The sequence below is a fragment of the Thamnophis sirtalis genome, unplaced genomic scaffold (genome assembly GCF_051295495.1).
Source record: "Thamnophis sirtalis isolate CommonGarterSnake01/CBP01778 unplaced genomic scaffold, rThaSir2_p1.2 scaffold_4, whole genome shotgun sequence".
Taxonomy (NCBI): domain Eukaryota; kingdom Metazoa; phylum Chordata; class Lepidosauria; order Squamata; family Natricidae; genus Thamnophis; species Thamnophis sirtalis.
The window spans coordinates 118,383,288-118,402,848 of NW_028261384.1; the positions used below are offsets into that span (position 1 = coordinate 118,383,288).

A 19,561-nucleotide genomic window follows, 5' to 3' on the forward strand; every position below is an offset into this window, starting at 1 on the left:
GGGAGAATGGAACTCCTTAGCATCAGTGTGTGTTAATTACAGTATAATACTAATGAGCTGATGGTAATTTCGAAAAATCCTTTCTTAGCGAGCACTTAGAAGCCAAGAGGAACATATGTGCCAAATTTTAAGTTTGTAGGCTTTACCTTTCTGGAGATTTTGTGATGAGTGGTACTTGCCTTTTATATATAAAAATTTGTATTGTATACTGACTCAAAACAAGGTACCCTAGGAAAGGAAGAAAATGGAGCCTGGGATGATATTAAAACCCGTTTATATTGGGCTATATTCAGTCAGACGTATGGCTGGCTGCCCTTCTCCCTTGAAAATGCTTTAAAATACATTAAGAGCCTTGCTTTGAACCCAGTAATGGCTGTGGCAGCTCTCATTTGTTGTTAAAATACTGATGGGGAGAGCAGAATAACAGAATGACAAGAGTTGGAAAGGACTTTGGAGGACTTCTAGTCAAGCCCCCTGCTCAAGCAGGAAACCCCATACCATTTTAGACAAAGGAATGGAATAAATTCTTTATTGGCCAAGTGTGATTGGACACAGAAAGAATTTGTCTTTGGTGCCTATGTTCAGTTGTCATATGGTTCTCCAATCTCTTCCTAAAGAGGGTTCTTCTTAAAGCAGGGTGAGAGTATCTTGGGATTCAGTCTCTAGCCCATTAACAATTTGTTAATGAAGGCAGAGGTCTTTTTTTCAAAACCTTTTCTTCATACCCAAACCGTCAGAAGCATTTCTAAGACTTCCAAGGGATAATTTTCGAGATATAATTTTCTTCCCCCTCAGCAGCCATGAAAATCCAGTGCAGGTTGTCCTTTAGTTTCAACCATTCATTTGGGCTGTGGGTGGCTTCTATTTTAAAAGAAACCTTAGGGAAAAAATACAGGTAGCCCTTAACTTACCACCATTTGTTTGGTGACTGTTTAAAATTACAACGGCAGTAAGGTGACACCTGGAATACTACATCCAGTTTGGGTCACCACATTATAAAAAAAAGAAGCTTTGGAAAGAACCTGAAGGAGAGGAACAAAAATGGTTAGGGGCCTGGAGAGTAAAACATATGAAGAATAGTTGCAGGAACTGGGCATAGCTAGTCTAGTGAAGAGAAGGATCAAGGGCGACATGATAACAGTGGTCCCTGGAGGCTTTCAAGAGGATAGCCGCTTGTCACAAATGGTGTAGGGTCTTCTGCTTGAATAGGAGGTTGGATTAGATAACTTCCAAAGTCCCTTCCCACTGTTTTTGTATACTTACGACTTTTTCACACAACCATTGAGGCATCCCCATGATCACATGATCAGAAATTGGATGCTTGGCAACTGGTTCATATTTATGATTGCAGTGTCCAGGGGTCATGTGATCCATTTTTGTGACCTTCTGATAAGCAGTCAGGTTCACTCATGCCAATGGGGAAAAAAACACCCCCCACCAGCACTGCAGAGCTATAACGTTTCAGCTGGAAAACTAAACTCACTGTAAATTTGGAGGCATGACTGCTGAGCTGGAAATAAATGGGCTCAGCTGCTAAGCAGAAACATTATGGCACTCCAGAGGTGGGGCACGGATTAAAGAACGGGGTAGAGGCACCCTGTAGAAGTGCCCTGTGTGTATGCTTGAATGTTCTACAGCCAGCATTAAAAGCCAGGATAAATGGCTGTTACCATCAAAAGGGCAGAATTCCTGCAGGACCTTTAGGTCTACAGTCTAAAATTATCCAATTGAAGCCATTGCTTGAAAGTAATGTTCTCAGCATTATCAGCCACCACCCAAAATCTGTAGTCTCTTACCACTCAAGCTATTGACAGAAAAACAAACACAAGCTGAAGATTGGATAAATATCTTTTATGTTGAAATGCATAAGTGAGTCCATTCGATTATGATACTGGCTACAAAGAATCACAAGCCAAAGGGAAAATAGGAGTCATGTGGTGCTGTTATCCCCAAATTGGTGGTGGCTGTGATGGGGAAAGGCCGGGTAATTAGAAGAGGGGGGGGAAAAAACGAGGCAGGAAACTGATGGAAGACTTATGCATTGTAAGAATTGAAGGAAAGAACTGTAGAAATATTTGGGAAAGAACAAATTGCCATTCTCTAGAGCAGGGGTGGGGAACTATGGCCCCTTTATGATCTGTGGACTTCAACTCCCAGAATTCCTGAGCCAGCAATTGAGCCAACCAGTTGAACTCCATAGATCATAAAAGGGCTATAGTTCCCCACCCCTGCTCTAGACCTCGTTCACTGTTCATAAAACCAGAACTCTGAATTCTACAACCTTCTGCTCTATCTATGGGCTACCTTAGATACTTGTGCAAATTGCTCTTTCCTATAACATTATTGGCCTAAGATGCAGATAGGCAACAACTAGTTCAATATATTGGAATTCTATATATTTTCAAAATATTCTGTCTGCAGAGGGGGGGAAACATGAAAGTCTACCAAGCTTCAGTTGTATTGGTCTACAACACTTTCCCTCAATTAGCAATGAGGAAGAAGGGGGGAGAGGCCCCCACAAAATTGTAGACCAGTATGCAGAACATTGCTATCAACTGAATATAAAGGAGAGAAAAAAAAATGGCAAGAAATTGCTTTTAGGGTATGAGAGGAATAAACATCTTAATATTTCGTCTTTCCTAAATTGGTCCCACTGTCAGCAGAATAAGTCATCCTTTTACCTCACCCCACCTGCCAACTAAATTCAGTTCTCTTTCATCTGTAGCACAAATTCATATGAGTAAACATTTCAAGGGTGTGAATAAACATTGCACTTTCAATGTGCCATTTCATGACAATTCAGTAGCTGACGCAGGCCACAGCAGGAAAAATTTAGTTTTCAATAGAGTTCTATCATCAGCTAAATAAATACCAAGATTTTTTTTTCTGCATCAAAAAAGTAATTGGGAAGAATCACAAGGGGATGTTTACATTCCGTTCATTAGTGATACTCTCAGGATAGAGAGTAAGATCTCAGTTTACCATACCTCAGTTTTAAAGCTGTAAAAAGACAGTCAGGTGTAGCTTGGAAGAGATGGATGTCCCTTTAGAAAGATGGAAACATGGAAGGTACACATATTCATTATATACATATAAATCAATTCATTATATAATAATCAATGCAGGAAAGAGAAGAGTTTCCATCTCAACATGCTGTTCTGTGGAAGAAGACAGACAACTTACCCAAAATCTAATACCAAATTTGCCATTATCATTGCTCTCTTTCAAGATTTACAGCTATTGAGTTGGCGATGGGAAACCATGTCAGAGGAAGGAGTTAACGTTGGCAAGTTACCATATTTTTTGGAGTATAAGATGCACATTTCCCCCCACCTTAAAAGTGGGTGAAAATTTCAGTGCATCTTATAGACTGAATATGGGCGTTTTCGGCCTCCCGAACCCTCCATGCATCATGTTTGCCCCCCTGAAGCACACTGCAGTGCTCCACACATCCCATGTTCACCAAAAATGAGCCCGTTTTTGGCCTCCCGCACCCTCATTGTCATAATTGAGAAATGCTGCATCACATTGTATGTGGCACAATCTCCTGGCCCTTACCCTATTTTTGGACTATATAATGCAGCGGACTACAAAATGCACCAGACTATAAGACACACCTAGATTTAGAGGAGGAAAATAAGAAAGTTGTTTTTGGCCTCCCCCAGCCCGTTTTTGCCCACCACGGCCACCAGAAGCACTCTGCAGGCCAAAAACAAGCACTTTTGGCAAAAAACCAAACAGAGGGTTCAGGTCAAAAACAAGATGCACGAAGAGTTCAGGAGTCCCAAAAGATGTGTCTTGTAGTCCAGTGCATCTTATACTCCGACAAATATGGTAATGCCCAGGAGATTGTGCCATATACAATGTGATAAAGCATTTCTCAACTATGACAATTTAAAGATGTATAGACTTCAACTTCCAAAATTTCCTAGCCTATCAAGATTGGAAAACACTGGTGCAATGCCTAGGAGGGATAAGGACTGGTGAGGTTTTTACAAGATTTTGGGAAGGAAAATCTACTAACAACGTGTGAGGTGCAAGGAATCAAGGTTTTAAGAAGACAAATACATCAAGTATAATTAATATTCCACTGTAGCAGATAAGACTAGAGAAAGCACCATGGAGGTGAAGCTGAAGATTACAATTTGCAAATGGATATTAATTGAAATGAATATTAAGAATTATTTTAACCACTAATTAATGGAGAGAGAAGGCAGTCATTCTTCCTTGATAGCTTCCCAATTTAAAAAGCATTTCAAGGGAGTAACTCAGAATCACTTAAACTAGATATCCTTTGAGATGTGGTTTTCCAACCTGGCATCCTGCAGATGTGCTAAAATTGGGACCTCTGGAACTACAGTTTTGACATATCTAAAGAAGTGCAGGAGAGTCCGTGTTTTAAGCCTGTGAAGAAATATCTCCTCTACACACTACAATGGCAGCAACTAGAGCAAGTTCTCTCCCCCAGAACACTTTCTATATAAATGTAGCATTCTGAGATTGTTCTTTCTCCATTTGTTACATATCCAGGTTTATGGTGGCTCTGTTAAATGTGAAGTTCTCCAATTTAATAAATCCATGCCATAGCATAATTCCATGCCATAGCATTTGCAGCTTCAGGTACAGTTAAGTGATTCAGTGTGCGCTTCATATTTAGATCGTTTTCATTGCACAACTACATTTTACTATACAGTTGTCATTTTGCTGCATTATCAATCAGGATATTTTCTAAAGCTTGGCAGCCATTTTATAGTCCTGAAATAAGAGCAGAAAGTATAATCTGGATAACTCCGAATTAAATTTTAGAATACCCCTCTCACAAAATACAGTCGTTATCCTTTGGCCAGTTATTTTTTATACAAAATACGCATGGCATGAAATTAGCTGGGTAATCCATGGTTTAACCATTTCTAACCAGATGAGTCATCCGGTACCCTAACTACCTAGGAGAAATTAAGAGGACCTTCTTCTACTCTTTCATTCGCTATTTTCAGTCAAATCCCCGACCTACATCATTTGAAGGAACATCACAAAAACACAGAGAAGCTGAACTCCAGTGAAAAGAGTACAAGGCAGAAACAATTTTTACAAAATTCCTCACATCGGTAGTCTGATATGAGAGGATAACCTTGATCAAATTTCAGGACATGCCAAAGGATGATTGTAACAAGAGTAATTTCTCTCTTATCTACGCTCTAAAACTTTCTTTCTCTTGATGTAGCTATTTTATATATATTATATGTATATCATTTATATATATATAAATCTGGCTCTGTGTGTGTGTGTGTGTGTGTGTGTGTGTGTGTGTGTGTGTGTGTGTTCCAGCATAACTCTGGAACACCTCGAACAATTTCAACCAAACCTGGTACACAGATGACTTACTCTCTGGAGACAAATACTGTGGGTTAAGACACCCCTAACACCTTTCGGGGTGTGTGTTTTGTTAAGATATACAGCCTGTTGTGCCTTGAAATGACTTCTAATGTACTGCCATAAAATGGCGCCTACTGTACAGCACAGTGGAGTTGCCATGGCAACAGCTTCATAGTACTCCACAGGGGGGCTCCATCTGGGAAAATCCAACATTAGAAATTATGTTTGGTCGGACATTTTCTCCATATAAATACCTGGGCAATGCCATGTTATCAGCTAATATATCTATATCTATCTATCTATCTATCTATCTATCTATCTATCTATCTATCTATCTATCATCTATCAATCTATCTATCTATCTATCTATCTATCTATCAGGGGTGTCAAACTCTATTTCACTGAGGGTTGCATGAGGGTTGTTTGACCTTGGGGGTGGGGGAGGGGGTGGCCAGGATTGGTGTAGCCAGTTCAACATCACTCGTGTCAGGGATGCAGGTGGTGGCCTGAACCCTCTGCCAGAGAAAACAGGCTCCCAAGCTCCATTTTTGGCTGTGATGGCCTCCTGCAACCCTCTGCCAGTGAAAACAGAGGGCTGGAGGGCTGCCCATGACCCTCCTGAGCTCTGTTTTTAACTGCAACAGCTTCCTGCAACCCTCTGCCAGCAAAAATTGAGCTGTTTCCAGGGCAGCCACTTGAGTCAGATATAAGCATCAAGCGGGCTGGATCCGCGCCCTGGACCTTGAGTTTGACACCCCTGATCTATATAGACTCCGTGTGTGGACATGCATCTGAGTCAGAGGTCCCCAAACCCTGGGCCACAGTCTACTACTGGGCCTTGAGATGTTTGGAATCTGGCTGCAGAAGTGGCAGGAAAGAGCAGTGCATCCGCACTTGTCCAAGCAGTGAGTGAGCGCATACCCGCCACTCACAAAGAACCCTCCCCTCCCCACCAACCTGCAAAGCCGGAAAGGTTGGGGAACTGTGGACTGAGTATTTGTATCTCTCTCTCTATCTATCTTTGTGTGTGTGTGTGTGTGTGTGTGTGTGTGTGTGTGTGTGTGTGTGTTTTCATGCTTTTTTGTGTGTGTATGTGTGTGTGCATGCATTTTTTCATTCTTAACCTCACCAGTTTGATTGCACCTAAGGGAGGGAAATAAAGAGGGAAACAACACACCAGAGAATGCAATTAACAAAATATTTCTGGGGATCAGAGTTAGGATTGGGTTTCAACTTGGACTCCTGCTCTTAGGAACAGAGTCCAACAGCCAAGGTTTAATATGGGGATTTTAGGTGATTACAGGTCACTCTCACACTAAAGAGGTAGGAGAAGGGATCATTCCTGCTGGGGAGAGAGGCATGCCGGTTGGGGAGAGAGGCATGGCAGTTGGGGAGAGGCTTCCCTGCCGCAAGGTTGATGGATGCACGAAGTCAGGGTTGATGTAGGTAAATCCTTGGAATTCACTCTGATCGAGGCTTGCCATAACCAGCTGGTCTGGGGGTGTCAGTGCTGGTGGTGCCCGTGTAAAGAACTTGTCAAAGTTTTCGCCACTCCGGCCACACTGGAGCAGATGTAGAAAGAGAAAAAGAAAAGGACCAAAGAGATTGAGGGAAGAAATTGGGAAGAAAAAGAGTTATTTTTCAGTCTGTTAATACAACCATTTCTTTCTTCGTTTACTAGCTAAGACTTAAACTACCTAATGATATTTATGAAATTAGTGATGAACACACATTCTAAATTTTATACTTGTAGCTTTTGAGGAAGGAAAAAAACAAACCAGCTCCTGCAAAGAGTTCCTTGTCCAGATGAACTCATACAGGTAGTCCTCAACTTACAATCATTTGTTTAGCAGTTGTTCCAAGTTACAGCACCACTTTTTAAAAAGTGACTTACAATCACTGAAGCATTCCCCGCGATCATGTGATCAAAATCTGATCGTTTGGCACCTGGCATGTATTTTATATTTTGCAAATACAATTGCCATTTGCAACCTTCCCAGCCGGTTTCCAACAAACAAAGTCAAAGAGAAAAGATAGATTTGTTTAGCAACCTCGTGATTCACTTAATAACTGCAGTGATTCATTTAACAACCGTGGCAAAAAAGGTCACAAAATCAGATGCAACTCACTTGACAACTGCCTTGTTTAGCAATGGAAATTGGTTGTAAGTTGAGGACTGCCTGTGTAACCTTCCTTTGTGATTCCTCTCTTTTTTATTCTAAAAAAATGGCGGATAGCAGAATAATATATTTGGAGAATAATTGATGAGCCTGTCATTCGGCAACCAATAGCTACTCACAGGCTTAGGTATGAAAGGTGGAGCAATTTCCAGCTGTTCCAGTTTCTCCCAGTCCATCCAGCGGAAAAATCCATGCTCCCGAATATCCCGTTCCCCTTCTGGTCCTGACCCCAGGCGCTTCAGGGGATGTTTAGTCAAGAACTAAGGAACAGAGAAAACTTTGCTAGTCCTGCATCTTACTTGAAGGAATCTAATCCAATCTGGCACTAGGTGGGAAGATATAGTGGCAAAGCAGAAGATCAATGTTATTTCAAGGAGTTTAGTGACGTATTTTGGTTTATCCATCATATTAAGAAAAGTCTAGAAGTTTAGAACTCTTTCTGAGCTAACCTGTTTGGTTTTTTTTTACTCTTGCTACTGAATAAAGGAGGAGAGGGGAATCTTCGCCAAGCTGTAAAGCTTTTCTTACTGTCAAAGCCTCTCACTTTTAATTCCCATCCCAGAGGCATGTGCCACACAGTCAGCGTAAGGTCCTGCAGTCTCATCATCATCATAGCAGGGCCATGAAGTTGTGGTGTCAGGTTTTGGTATTTAAAAAAAAAAAAAACTTTGGGGTTGTTGGGGGCTTTAGCACAAAGCCTAGCATTGGGTACTGTGGAAATTGGGCACTTTAGGACATCTCTGCTGTCATTGTTCAGGAGCTCCTCACAGCCTGTAAGAAATTTGGGTATCATTATGCTTGCTATGTATGCTTTTTACATTACGCTTTTAAATCTGTTTGCTTGAGCTAATAATAAAGCTTAAAAATCCCTTTATTCACTGGTGTGTGCTTACTGTCTCTGGATCCAAAAGAACCAATTGCCTGGGCATCCGATACTTGCTCTGACACTCTGGCAAAACAGAAGGAGACACAAACAAGAGTTCCCACATCCACACATGGAAGCAGAGGAACACCCATGGGGAAAAGAGATGAAATAAATACTTAACTGCTTCCCACTGTACTGATTTTCCCCTGCCAGTGTTTAATGTAAACCAGGATTGCCTTTTGGTTTGAAAACCAAGCAGGGAACTAATCCATATAAATTTCAAAGGCCAAATTATTTTCAAAAGACAATCCATCAGTTCAGCATTCCTCAATATAGGCCAGAGGTGTTGGACATGATGTTGAGAATTATTCAAATGGAAGTTCAATACATCTTGACACCCCTGGTGAATCTTGTATCAATTGTCCCTTTCCTGCAAAACCGTACATCTTAGAAATGGTTCCTGTATATATATGTAATGGTGGATATGTAATGGTGTGTAGGAGTGACCTTGGGACATAGAAGCTAGAAGAAAAGCTGCCTAGGAAATTATCAGATAAGAGGGAATATAGCCTGCAGCTGCATAACAGGAAGAGAAAGGGACTCATAAAAGGAAGGTTTACATTTAGGGAAGAAAAACAAAATGCACAGGTACAGTATATGTGGTACCTTGCTCAATAGTAGTAACTGTGAGAGGAATCTTGGAGTCCTAGTGGACAACCATTTAAATATGAGCCAGCAGTGTGCAGCAGCTGCCAAAAAAACCAACACAGTTCTAGGCTACATAAACAGAGGGATAGAATCAAGATCATGTGAGGTGTTAATACCACTTTATAATGCCTTGGTACCACTTGGAATACTGCATTCAGTTTTGGTCGCCATGATGTAAAAAAGATGTGGAGTCTCTAGAAAGAGTGCAGAGAAGAGCAACAAAGATGATTAGGGGACTGGAGGCTAAAACATATGAAGAATGGTTGCAGGAACTGGGTATGTGCAGTCTTATGAAAAGAAGGACTAGGGGAGACATGATAGCAGTGTTCCAATATCTCAGGGGCTGCCACAAAGAAGAGGGAGTCAAGCTATTCTCCAAAGCACTTGAGGTTACGACAAGGAGCAATGGGTGGAAACTAATCAAGGAGAGAAGCAACCTAGAACTAAGGAGAAATTTCCTGACAGTTAGAATAATTAATCAGTGGAATAACTTGCCTCCAGAAATTGTGAACGCTGGAAGTTTTTAAAAAGATGTTGGATAACCATTTGTCTGAAGTGGTGCAGAGTTTCCTGTCTAAGCAGTAGGTTGAACTAGAAAACCTCCAAGTTCCCTTCCCAACTCTATTATTATAGTAAGGCTGTCCCAAAACAACCTCCCTAACTTATCAGGTGGTAAAAAAGAAGTGGGAGATCTGTGCTTTCTAAACTTGTGAGATTTTGTTAACGTAGCCTTACAGTGAAGTAGAATTGGCTGAACTGGTCGTGTTTCTTTTCCAGACTACCTGGGAAGGCTGACAAGGTTCAATCGTTCATGTTGTCTCAGGAAATATGATACGGAGCCCCCCTTCCACCTAAGTGTGCCAGTTCTGAAACAAGACTCACTCCTTTGCAGATGGAGACAGCCTCTCGTGAAAGAGATTTAGGATAGGATACTGTGTGTTCCATAATCGATTGGAAGAGTTCATCCTCATCCTCTCCATCAAATGGTGGCTGTAGATCAAGAAAACACAGAGAAAATAAGCAACAACTATTCTATTTTCCCCACAGAAAGCATAGAATGTGTGTGTGAAATGTTTGGTCCATTAAATACATTTTCCTATTTGGACGCCTCAGTGATGTAAAAACTACTGTACATGTAACACAGATAAACAACACTTAATCTTACATCTTTGAGCCACATTTCCAGGTTTTGTGCAAAAGGCAGCTGCAGAATGGCACTTGGATTCATATAGAGAGAACAAAAGTAGTTCTCTTCTATGTGTGACAATTGAAATATACAAAGCCCTCTGGGAGAACAGGAAGAATCTTACCCCATTTCTACTTTACATTTCTGAAATCGCATGAATGCTTTTCTTTTCAAAATGTCTAGTAAGCCCTTTCTCCAATTGTTTCTCCCCCTCCCCTCTATCAGATCTAGCAGAGAAAGTATGCTCCAGGTATCTTTTATTAAACAATGTCTTTTTGTTAGAACAGCATTGGCCCAGAAATTCAAATGGTTCTCATGGCTGTTCCCCCAGGCCTTTGAGTCAGGGTGATGGTGGGCTCCGCTGCTATGGCTAATCATTTGTCCTTGAGGGGGTGCTTTTGTTTGGAGGGGTTGTTTATTTTAATCTTGTCAGCTGTCCAAAGTCACTTCTGTAAAATGGGAAGCCAAATAAATAGATTAATTAATGAAGAATTGTTCATTTAATACTATATTGAGTGGAAATATATATTTCAGTTTTAATGCAACCTCTTTTTCTCAGTCTCAAGTCTTAAGATTTCCACTAAGAGCTAAGTACCACTGGTGATTCCTAGCTTCTCATAAGAGATTGATGCTCCTAAGAATCCAGGAAGGAATGCTAGTTTATTATCAGAGACTCAATGAGCAACAAATTCCCTACATCCAGGTATTTAAGAGATCAGCCCCTTATATGTATCTTTCAAAATTAATTTGTTTCAAAAATCTTAGCCCCACTTGGAAATTATGAAAATTCTCTGGAGCACACCTGGAAAATGGTAATGACTGAGTTTAATCCCTAACAGCCTTTGTTTCCTGATCTCATAGTTTCATGGCTATCAATCATTTCTCCAGATAATGTAAAACACATTTTTGAAATGGAGTAAATGGTAAAGAATTCTTGCACATACTTACCAGAATCCTTACATATACGTACCTGTCCAGCTAACATTTCGTATAGAAGAACACCAAATGACCACCAGTCCACTGACTTCCCATAGGGCTGGTAAGCTATAATCTTAAAGAGAGGGAAAAATGACAATTTCAGCCCCTTGAGATATATCTCATTTCATGTTTTGATCAAAGCAATGCCAACTAAGCAGCTAACAAAAGTAAAGATATAATTATCTACAAACAAGCCAAACATAACCAATAAAGCCAAAAAAATCAAAGAGAAAAACTCATATATATCTACTGAGGCTAAATACTTCACCAAAAGAATATCTTTTCCAAGTTTGCAAAGTAGGAATTGTATTTAATATAAACAAATGAGTAAAGTAAGCAAGCAAGTACAGGTAGTCCTTGATTTACGACCATTTGTTTGACAACTGTTCAAAATTACGCCGGACTTGGAAAAAGTGACTTATGACCTGTACTCACACTTATGACCATCCTTCTTTTCCTATGGTCATGTCATCACAATTTAGGTGCTTGGCACCAGCTTGGATTTACAATCCTGCAGTCATATGAGCACCATTTGTGACCTTTATTTTGCCAATTTCCAGCAAAAAAAACACCCACTGGGAAAGCTGGATTTGCTTGAATGATACCATAAAAATCAAGTTTGATCCAACTTAAGCTGTAACAACTTAGGGCAGAAATTACAATACCAACTGAGGTTGCAAGTTGAGGACTACTTGTATGAAACAGAAGAGCAGAGTATGCCCTAAGGAGAATGAAGTCAACCATCCGAGAATTATCACCAAAAAGATTTTATCTTATATTTCTACTTCCAGTGGAAATTTTGGAGCAAAGTTTCCATTGATGAATAAAATATGTGTGCTGGCTATTACAAAAGAAGGTGGCTCATGAAATACTTCGTACAGCATTTAAGAACTGACAGTTGCATTTTGAGCTGATAAATAAAACAATAATTTTTAAATGGGACAGATACATTCCATGCAACGACCCTGATAAAAGCCTGCTATTCCACTCTTGACATTGTAATTTTATTTTTCAAGAGTGATTTGAAGCAAACAGCATGGCTGTGATTCAACCTCAAAACCATGGTCATAACACAGTTAGGATCCTGGGCTTTTCAACCAATTAAAATCGAAATGCAATAAAAGAACAGAGTTTTCATTCATTCACTGCCCCATCCATCCAAAATATTCTGAGAATAAAAATAGACATGATGGAGCATTTCAGAATTTAAAACTGAAATGTCCCAGGGAGAACATAGCGTCTAAGAGGAAATAAAGCAAGGTTGCGTCCCTGAATGTATGTTTAATTGTAAAAACTGGATTTCAGATGCAAAAACATATTGGCTATAATGGATATACTGAGTTTGGATATAGTACATAGTTTAGGAATTTGAAACCCTGAAATTTTAAAGAGCAATAAACTTTATGTGTATACAGAGTCCAAAAGCGAATACAGTTTTTTTCTTCTTGTTTTGCAATTACATTTGGATTCCACTTTTCTCTTTTATTTCTAGCAATAGGGTATTTTGTGAAACAATACAATAACACCAAACTATTACAGATTTAAAAAGAAATAAAAGCAATTTGCCATCTAAACTATTAGACATTTAAACATGACCCAAAAGGCTGATGAAGAAAGGAATTTAAGATTAGTCCCCTGATCGCTGTAGAGAGATGATTTTTTAAAAAATCCAATAGTAAATAAAGCAATAAAAAATAATTGAACTTTTTTTCAAAAAAATTAAAAAATAAATACAAGCAAAACTATTCAACCAGCTAAACCCATTGATTAACTTGACCATGGAAAGGAATTTAAGATGAGGCTTCTCTCTCCTCTTAGTAGAGGTATTTTCCTTAAACATAGGAATTGAAGAGAAAACTTGATCTAAAATCCCAACCAATTGCAACCCAAAAATGAGGAACCTGCAATTGAAGAGGCTTCCTTAAGTGACTTGGCCATAAGCCATTGTGCGCTTTGAGATCAGGTAGTCTCGCCTTACATCCTGCTCAGAAATAAACTGGAAGTAGAAGATGAAAGTAGATGGAACCTGGGCGCATTAGTTTTTAAGTGGAGATCTGTACCTCTGGAGCAATATAGTCAGGTGTTCCACAGAAGGTCCGGGTGGTGATGCCAGGGAAAATGTTTTCTTTACACATCCCAAAATCTGTGATCTTAATGTGGCCATCAACATCCAACATGACATTGTCCAGTTTCAAATCTCTAGAGACAACAATATGAAGAATTGGAATAGAGTCTGTACAACACAGGGTTACAATTATACAATGACTCCAGAATTTCTAATTACAAACAGTCCTTGCTTAATGATCGATCACTTAGTGACTGTTAGAAGATATTTACAACCGAGTTCCAGAGTTCCGAGCCCTCCCTCACACACTTATGTGATTGAATTTTGGGCACTTGGCAACCAGCTCACATTTATGGCCATTCGTAGCGTCCCATGATCACTTGACCGTAATTTCCATCATTTTTTGCCACTTTCAATAAAAAACACCCATTGGGAAAATTGGGTTAATAATTGACATGTTTGCTTAATGATGGTGGCATCTGCTTAACAACCACAGAGTTCAATTAACAACTGCTGCAAAAAAAGTTGAAAAATCAACGCAGTCACGTGGTATCCCACTTGAAAACCACCATGACTTACAATCCTAATTCCAGGCTTAATTATGGTCATAAATTGAGAAATAAATGACTCCGTCCACTGCAAGGAGTTCGATCCTGATTCAGGTTGACTAGCCTTCCATCATTCCAAGGGAGATAAAATGATGACCCAGATTGTTGAGGGCATTATGCTATATAAGTCTAAGTGCTGTTGCTATTACCTGTGTTCGGATTTTGACACTGGAAAAAAAAGAAGGCTGCAGAGATCATGAGCTGTTATCTTCTCAATTCTTACTAAAACATTGGGATGTTGTAGTTAGGACCCAAGAGTTGTACTCAAGACAGCCCCCACTCTTCTCCTTCTCTGGCTTGGGTAGGCATAGAGAATGGGCAGCAGCCAGAGACTCACCTGTAAATAATCCCCTTGTTATGCAAAAAGAACAATCCAATCGCAATTTCAGCTGCATAAAATCTATAGCAGAATAGAGGAAACAATGGTGGATTAGAAAGAGGATGGCAAATGGCTCACTGCTAGCATCTTCAGTGTGTTTTATGGCAGTTTCAATAGACACATTTTTATGCTCTACTGGATGGTTATAGCCATTTCTAAACCAAGGCAATTGGGATGTTCAGAGCATATTTTCCAGAGCATTTTTCTTTTTTTAACCCAGTGATGAAGGTCTGGCTGTGCCTGCCCTGCCAGGTGGAAAAACGTCTGCCAGGGAGCACAGCAATAGAAGATAGAGGACAGTAATCACTTGCTGAGAATTATTTGTTTGTCTACGGGTGTCTTCAAGTCAGTTTTTGAGTCCTGGCCAAGACCCTTCAGTTTTTCTTGGTGAGATTTGTGAGAAGCGGTTTGACACTGTCTCATTCCTAGGGCTGCTGAAAGAAAGTGACTGGCCCAAGATCACCTACTTGGCTTTATGCCTAAAGCAGGAGTAAAAGTCACTACCTGCTGATTTCTAGTCTGGTACCTTAACCACTGCACAAACTTCATTTTTTGCAAAGCATGTTCTCTTTTTGTCTTTAAAAAAAAATAAAAGCGATGCTTCACTTCCAGTCTGAAATCATGCAATTATATTACTTCAATTACCTCCTCTAGACCGATTAGATCCCACAGATTAGGCCTCCTCTGAATTCCATCCGCCGGCCAGTGTCGACTGGTGACTACCTGGAGGAGAGCCTTCTCTGTGGCCGCTCCGACCCTCTGGAATGAACTCCCTGTGGAGATTCGAACCTTCACCACCCTCCAGACCTTCCGCAAAGCCCTTAAAACCTGGCTATTCTGACAGGCCTGGGGCTAAAAAGCTTCTACCCCCTTCTCGAATGGTATGACTCTTGTGTGTTTTAAATTATGTATTGTTGCTTGTCGTTTTAATTTTTGTCTGCATCCCTCTCCCTTGGTTGAGTTGTGAGCCGCCCTGAGTCCCCTTCGGGGGAAAAGGGCAGCATATAAATAAAATAAACATTCAACATTCAACATTCAAACATTCAACATTCAACATTCACAATCTCATAAACTATCGCTTTCCCATCTAACTCCATTATACATGCCAGGGGTGGAGAATGATGGCCTTTTTATGACTTGTGGACTTCAACTCCCATAATTCTGGGAATTGAAGTCCACAAGTCATAAAGGGGTCATCGTTCCCTACCTTTGGTATATATCAATTAGTTTTTTACCACCTTTCTGACTTGGATGCTAGGATGAATCTTTACTTATGATTCTCAAAATCAAACTAAAAGTTTCAACCAGTGTTACTTCCAGTTTCTGGTGGAGGAAATGCCCCATAACATTTAGTTCACTTAACAATTGCCATTAAAAAGGTCATAAAATTAGGCACAGTGACATGATGACCTACTTAATTACTTTCACAACTTATTACCACAATTATGAAATCTATTGTAGTCTTAAATCGAGGACTACTTATAACCTGAGCAGTGGGAGATACTTTTCCCATGTCTCTAATTTTTGTAAGACAAGCAAGGAACGGTGCTGCTGGTTGGTGATAGTGCGTGGGCTGACTAGACTAAGATATTAAACCAGATGAGTTGACCACTCTCGGGAGCTGATCATGATTTTTAAATCTGTATTTAAGTATTTCAGAGTAACTTTTCTTGGGGTTTTATGATGGTTGACATACAGATAGCCTACTTCCTCAAAAAAACTCACGTACATAGCATGGGGTTCCTTGAATTTCCCAACCTGCTGGATGTGATACATTAGGTCTCCTCCATTGACATACTCCATAACAAAATACAGCCGGTCCTTAAAGGAAAAGAGCAGAACATGTCCCCAGACAAATAATTTCATCTATAAGTATTCCTTAAATCAGTGTTTCTCCACCTCGGCCATTTTAAGATGTGTGGACATCAGTTCACGAAATAAAACATACTTTGATTATATAAATAAGCTCTCTAATAAAAAGTAGCGTTTTTTTATTGTTCAAATTATTTTGAACACAATTAATATAAAAACAATTCGCATCGTCTCAAAAACAGCCCTTTCTTTCTCCAATTGCATTTGTAAAGGGCACACATGGCATAATTTCAAAAAATTCAAGGACAAGTGGCATTGGTTCAGTGTAGAACTATTAATTTATCTTCTGTCCAAATCTAAGTGGTGGGAAGAAATTATTTATTCCAATTAAAGAGGCGATTTCAGGGTTTCCATCCTTGGCAAATTTAAGACTTGTGGATTTTAATTCCCAGAATTCCCCAGACACCATGCCTGGATGGAGAATTTTGGAAAATGAAGTCCATAGTTCTTAAAAGTTGCTATTGTTAGGTACTCCCAATCTATTTAATTAAAAGGCTAATATTTGTTTAATTGGACCATAAGAAAGGCTGAGCGCCAAAGAATTGAGGTCTTTGAACTATGGTGCTGAAGAAGACTCCTGTGAGTCCCTTGGACTGCAAGGCAATCAAACCGGTCAGTCCTAGAGGAGATCAACCCTGACTGTTCTTTAGAAGACCAGATCCTGAAGATGAAACTAAAATACTTTGGCCACCTAATGAGAAGGAAGGACTCACTGGAGAAGAACCTAATGCTGGGAAAGATTGAGGGCAAAAGAAGAACGGGACGATAGAGGATGGTAGAGGACAGGAAGGCTTGAGGAACACTGTCCATGGGGTTGCGAAGGGCGGCTTTGCAACTAACAACAACATTTGTTTAATGAAATAACTCTGGGAGACAAGAATTACCACTGTTTGAAAAGTAGAGTGCAGCTGAGTCAGGAAGTGTGGACGTTCCCCCATGGCCAAGACACGCTTTTCCACCATAGTACATTCTACATCATCATCTTGGATGATCACATCTTTCTTTAGGATCTTGATGGCAAAGAGCTCATCTGTCCCACGGCGTTCGGCCAGCATCACCTGTGGAGAAAGCACCGGAGAGTCTTGACTCTTGTTTCCACCTCCCGTAAGGAAATTCTGCCTTTGCAAAGGCCCACCCTTTGGACACTGCCAGTACTTGTACCTCCCTCTCTTATGCACCTCGGACCCACTGCCTAATGGCAGACCCACCTTGCCAAAACTTCCTTTGCCCAGAACCATGAGAAAGTTGAAGTCCGAGATATGGAAGCGGTTGATGCCAAAGAATCCGCCACGCTTAGGGTCTGTGGGGCTTGGAGATGGAGATGGGATAAGACCATGACGAACCTTCTGCAGAACAAAAGGAGGAGACGCAGGTGTGAAGGTTATGAAGACTCAGAATGAAGGGCATCGCAACTAGTTACATTAAAACTTCAGAAATCTCTGCAATTTTGAAGAACACCTTGGGTGTTCACCTGTTTTTTCATACCTTTGAAACAGAAGCTGGTACAAGTTGCATTTAATACAAATAGTAAAATTCTTAGATATTAGGGAGCATGTGAGAATGAACAATGGAGTGTCCCAAAGGTGCTTTTCCAAGAGGCAACTAGATTTTCTTGTTTTTCTTTGAAGAAGTTTCGTTTCTCATCCAAGAAGCTTCTTCAGCTCTGACTGGAAGGTGGGGAATGGAAGGGTTTATATTCCTTGCAGACAACGGGTCACTTGTATTCTTTCAGTGCTTTCCTGCACTTCTCAATGACAATACAGTCCTTTCAGAAGTTCCAAGACGACTCCATACCCATTTGCACTACTCAGGTGACCCTGAGGACACAGACAAATCTTCAAGTGGCCTCAATGACTCTCTAGAAGAATGCAAATGACCAACTGACTGCAAGGAATATAAATCCTTCCATTACCCACCATTCAGTCGGAGCTGAAGAAGCTTCTGGGGATGTGAATAAAAAGAAAGTAACTCTAGTCACCTCTTGAAAAAGCATCTTTGGGACAACCATGACCTGGATGACTGAGAATCTTCATGAAGAATGGAGTGATTTTGAAATATATGCAGTTGCAAATTAACGTTCTTCAAAAGAGGATCCGTGGACTCATTACAGAAACAGGGCAGATCCACAGTAAACTGAGGAAGTTGCCATGACCCCAGACCAGTGGTGAATTTCAATTTTTTTTTACTACTGGTTTTGTGGGCGTGGCTTGGTGGGCATGGCAGGGGAAGGATGCTGCAAAATCCCCATTCCCACCCCACTCTGGGATCAGCCAGAGGTGGCATTTGCCGGTTCTCCACATTACTCAAAATTTTTGCTACTGGTTCTCTAGAACCTGCAGGATTTTATCCCTGCTCCGAAAGATTTTTAGGCAGATTTTTAATCTCCACTCTAGAAGACTTATATTCAAGGTACAGTTAATCCTCAATTTACAACCATTCATTTAGTGACCATTCGATGTTATGACCATTTTTCACACTTATAACCGTTGCAGCATCCCTATGATCACATTGTCAAAATTCAGATGCTTGGCAACTGCGTCGTATTTATGACAGTGATCACATCTGTAATCTTCCCTGCTGGCTTCCGACAAGCAACGTCAATGGGGGAAGCCAGATTCACTTAACAACTGAATGCTTCACTTAACAACTGCAGTTGTTTAAAGCTGTTAAAAACTGGGGCTAAAAGTCATAAAATTGTTGTTAAGTGGACAAAATCTACATAACAGATGCCTTGCTTAGCAATGGAAATTTGCAACTCAATTGTAGTCATAAGTTGAGGACTATCTGAACTGCTTTCTGGGAAGACCACAAATAGGTGGATTCATCTCATTGATCCTGGTGTTATCTTTCCTTCTCTGATACTTTTGCTTCAAAAGTATTTACCACCTCCATTTTTCTCCTTCCAGCTTATGGACAGATCTAAGGAAATGCCTTTTCTCCAGAATTAAACACTGATATTCAGCCAACAATGTTCCCAAGGAGAGACATATCCGTGATTGTTAAGCACATTAGCTAAGGACATGTTTCCAAGTTCAGAAGGAGCATACCAACGGCTGCAAGAAGGGGTCAAAGATGGGCAATTTACTGCAAGCAGCCAAAAAGCAGCATAATTGATCCTAAAAACAAAGGACTGGATGAACATCAGTAGATTCAAGGGATCAAGTGGGCTCTTTCTCTGTTCTTCTGTCCTGCACTTCCCTCTTTCTCTAAATGAGCATTGGTGGCTGTTTTTATGGCAACAGAAGAATCCATTTTCTGCCTCCTCCCAAAATAAAAGAAACAGAAGAAAAATTTATACCTCATAGAGTTCCAGAGGGAAATTGCAAGCCTGGAAAATAGAACATCAA

The 19,561-nt window shown here is 40.3% G+C and overlaps 1 protein-coding gene across 1 annotated transcript in view; it reads right to left on the minus strand.

Annotated features, from left to right (window-relative positions):
• Positions 1-4,783: 4,783 nt before the first annotated feature.
• PRKCG (protein kinase C gamma) overlaps positions 4,784-19,561 on the minus strand; it is a 51,820-nt gene continuing 37,042 nt past the window's right edge. The window contains exons 9-18 of the mRNA XM_087713895.1: positions 19,513-19,542; positions 17,423-17,560; positions 17,099-17,272; positions 16,072-16,163; positions 14,301-14,363; positions 13,351-13,489; positions 11,283-11,363; positions 10,009-10,116; positions 7,673-7,813; positions 4,784-6,935 (exon numbers count right to left, since the gene is read on the minus strand). Of these exons, the coding sequence (XP_087570021.1) occupies positions 6,684-6,935; positions 7,673-7,813; positions 10,009-10,116; positions 11,283-11,363; positions 13,351-13,489; positions 14,301-14,363; positions 16,072-16,163; positions 17,099-17,272; positions 17,423-17,560; positions 19,513-19,542 (1,218 nt within the window). The 3' untranslated portion in view covers positions 4,784-6,683. The remainder of the gene's footprint in view (positions 6,936-7,672; positions 7,814-10,008; positions 10,117-11,282; positions 11,364-13,350; positions 13,490-14,300; positions 14,364-16,071; positions 16,164-17,098; positions 17,273-17,422; positions 17,561-19,512; positions 19,543-19,561) is intronic.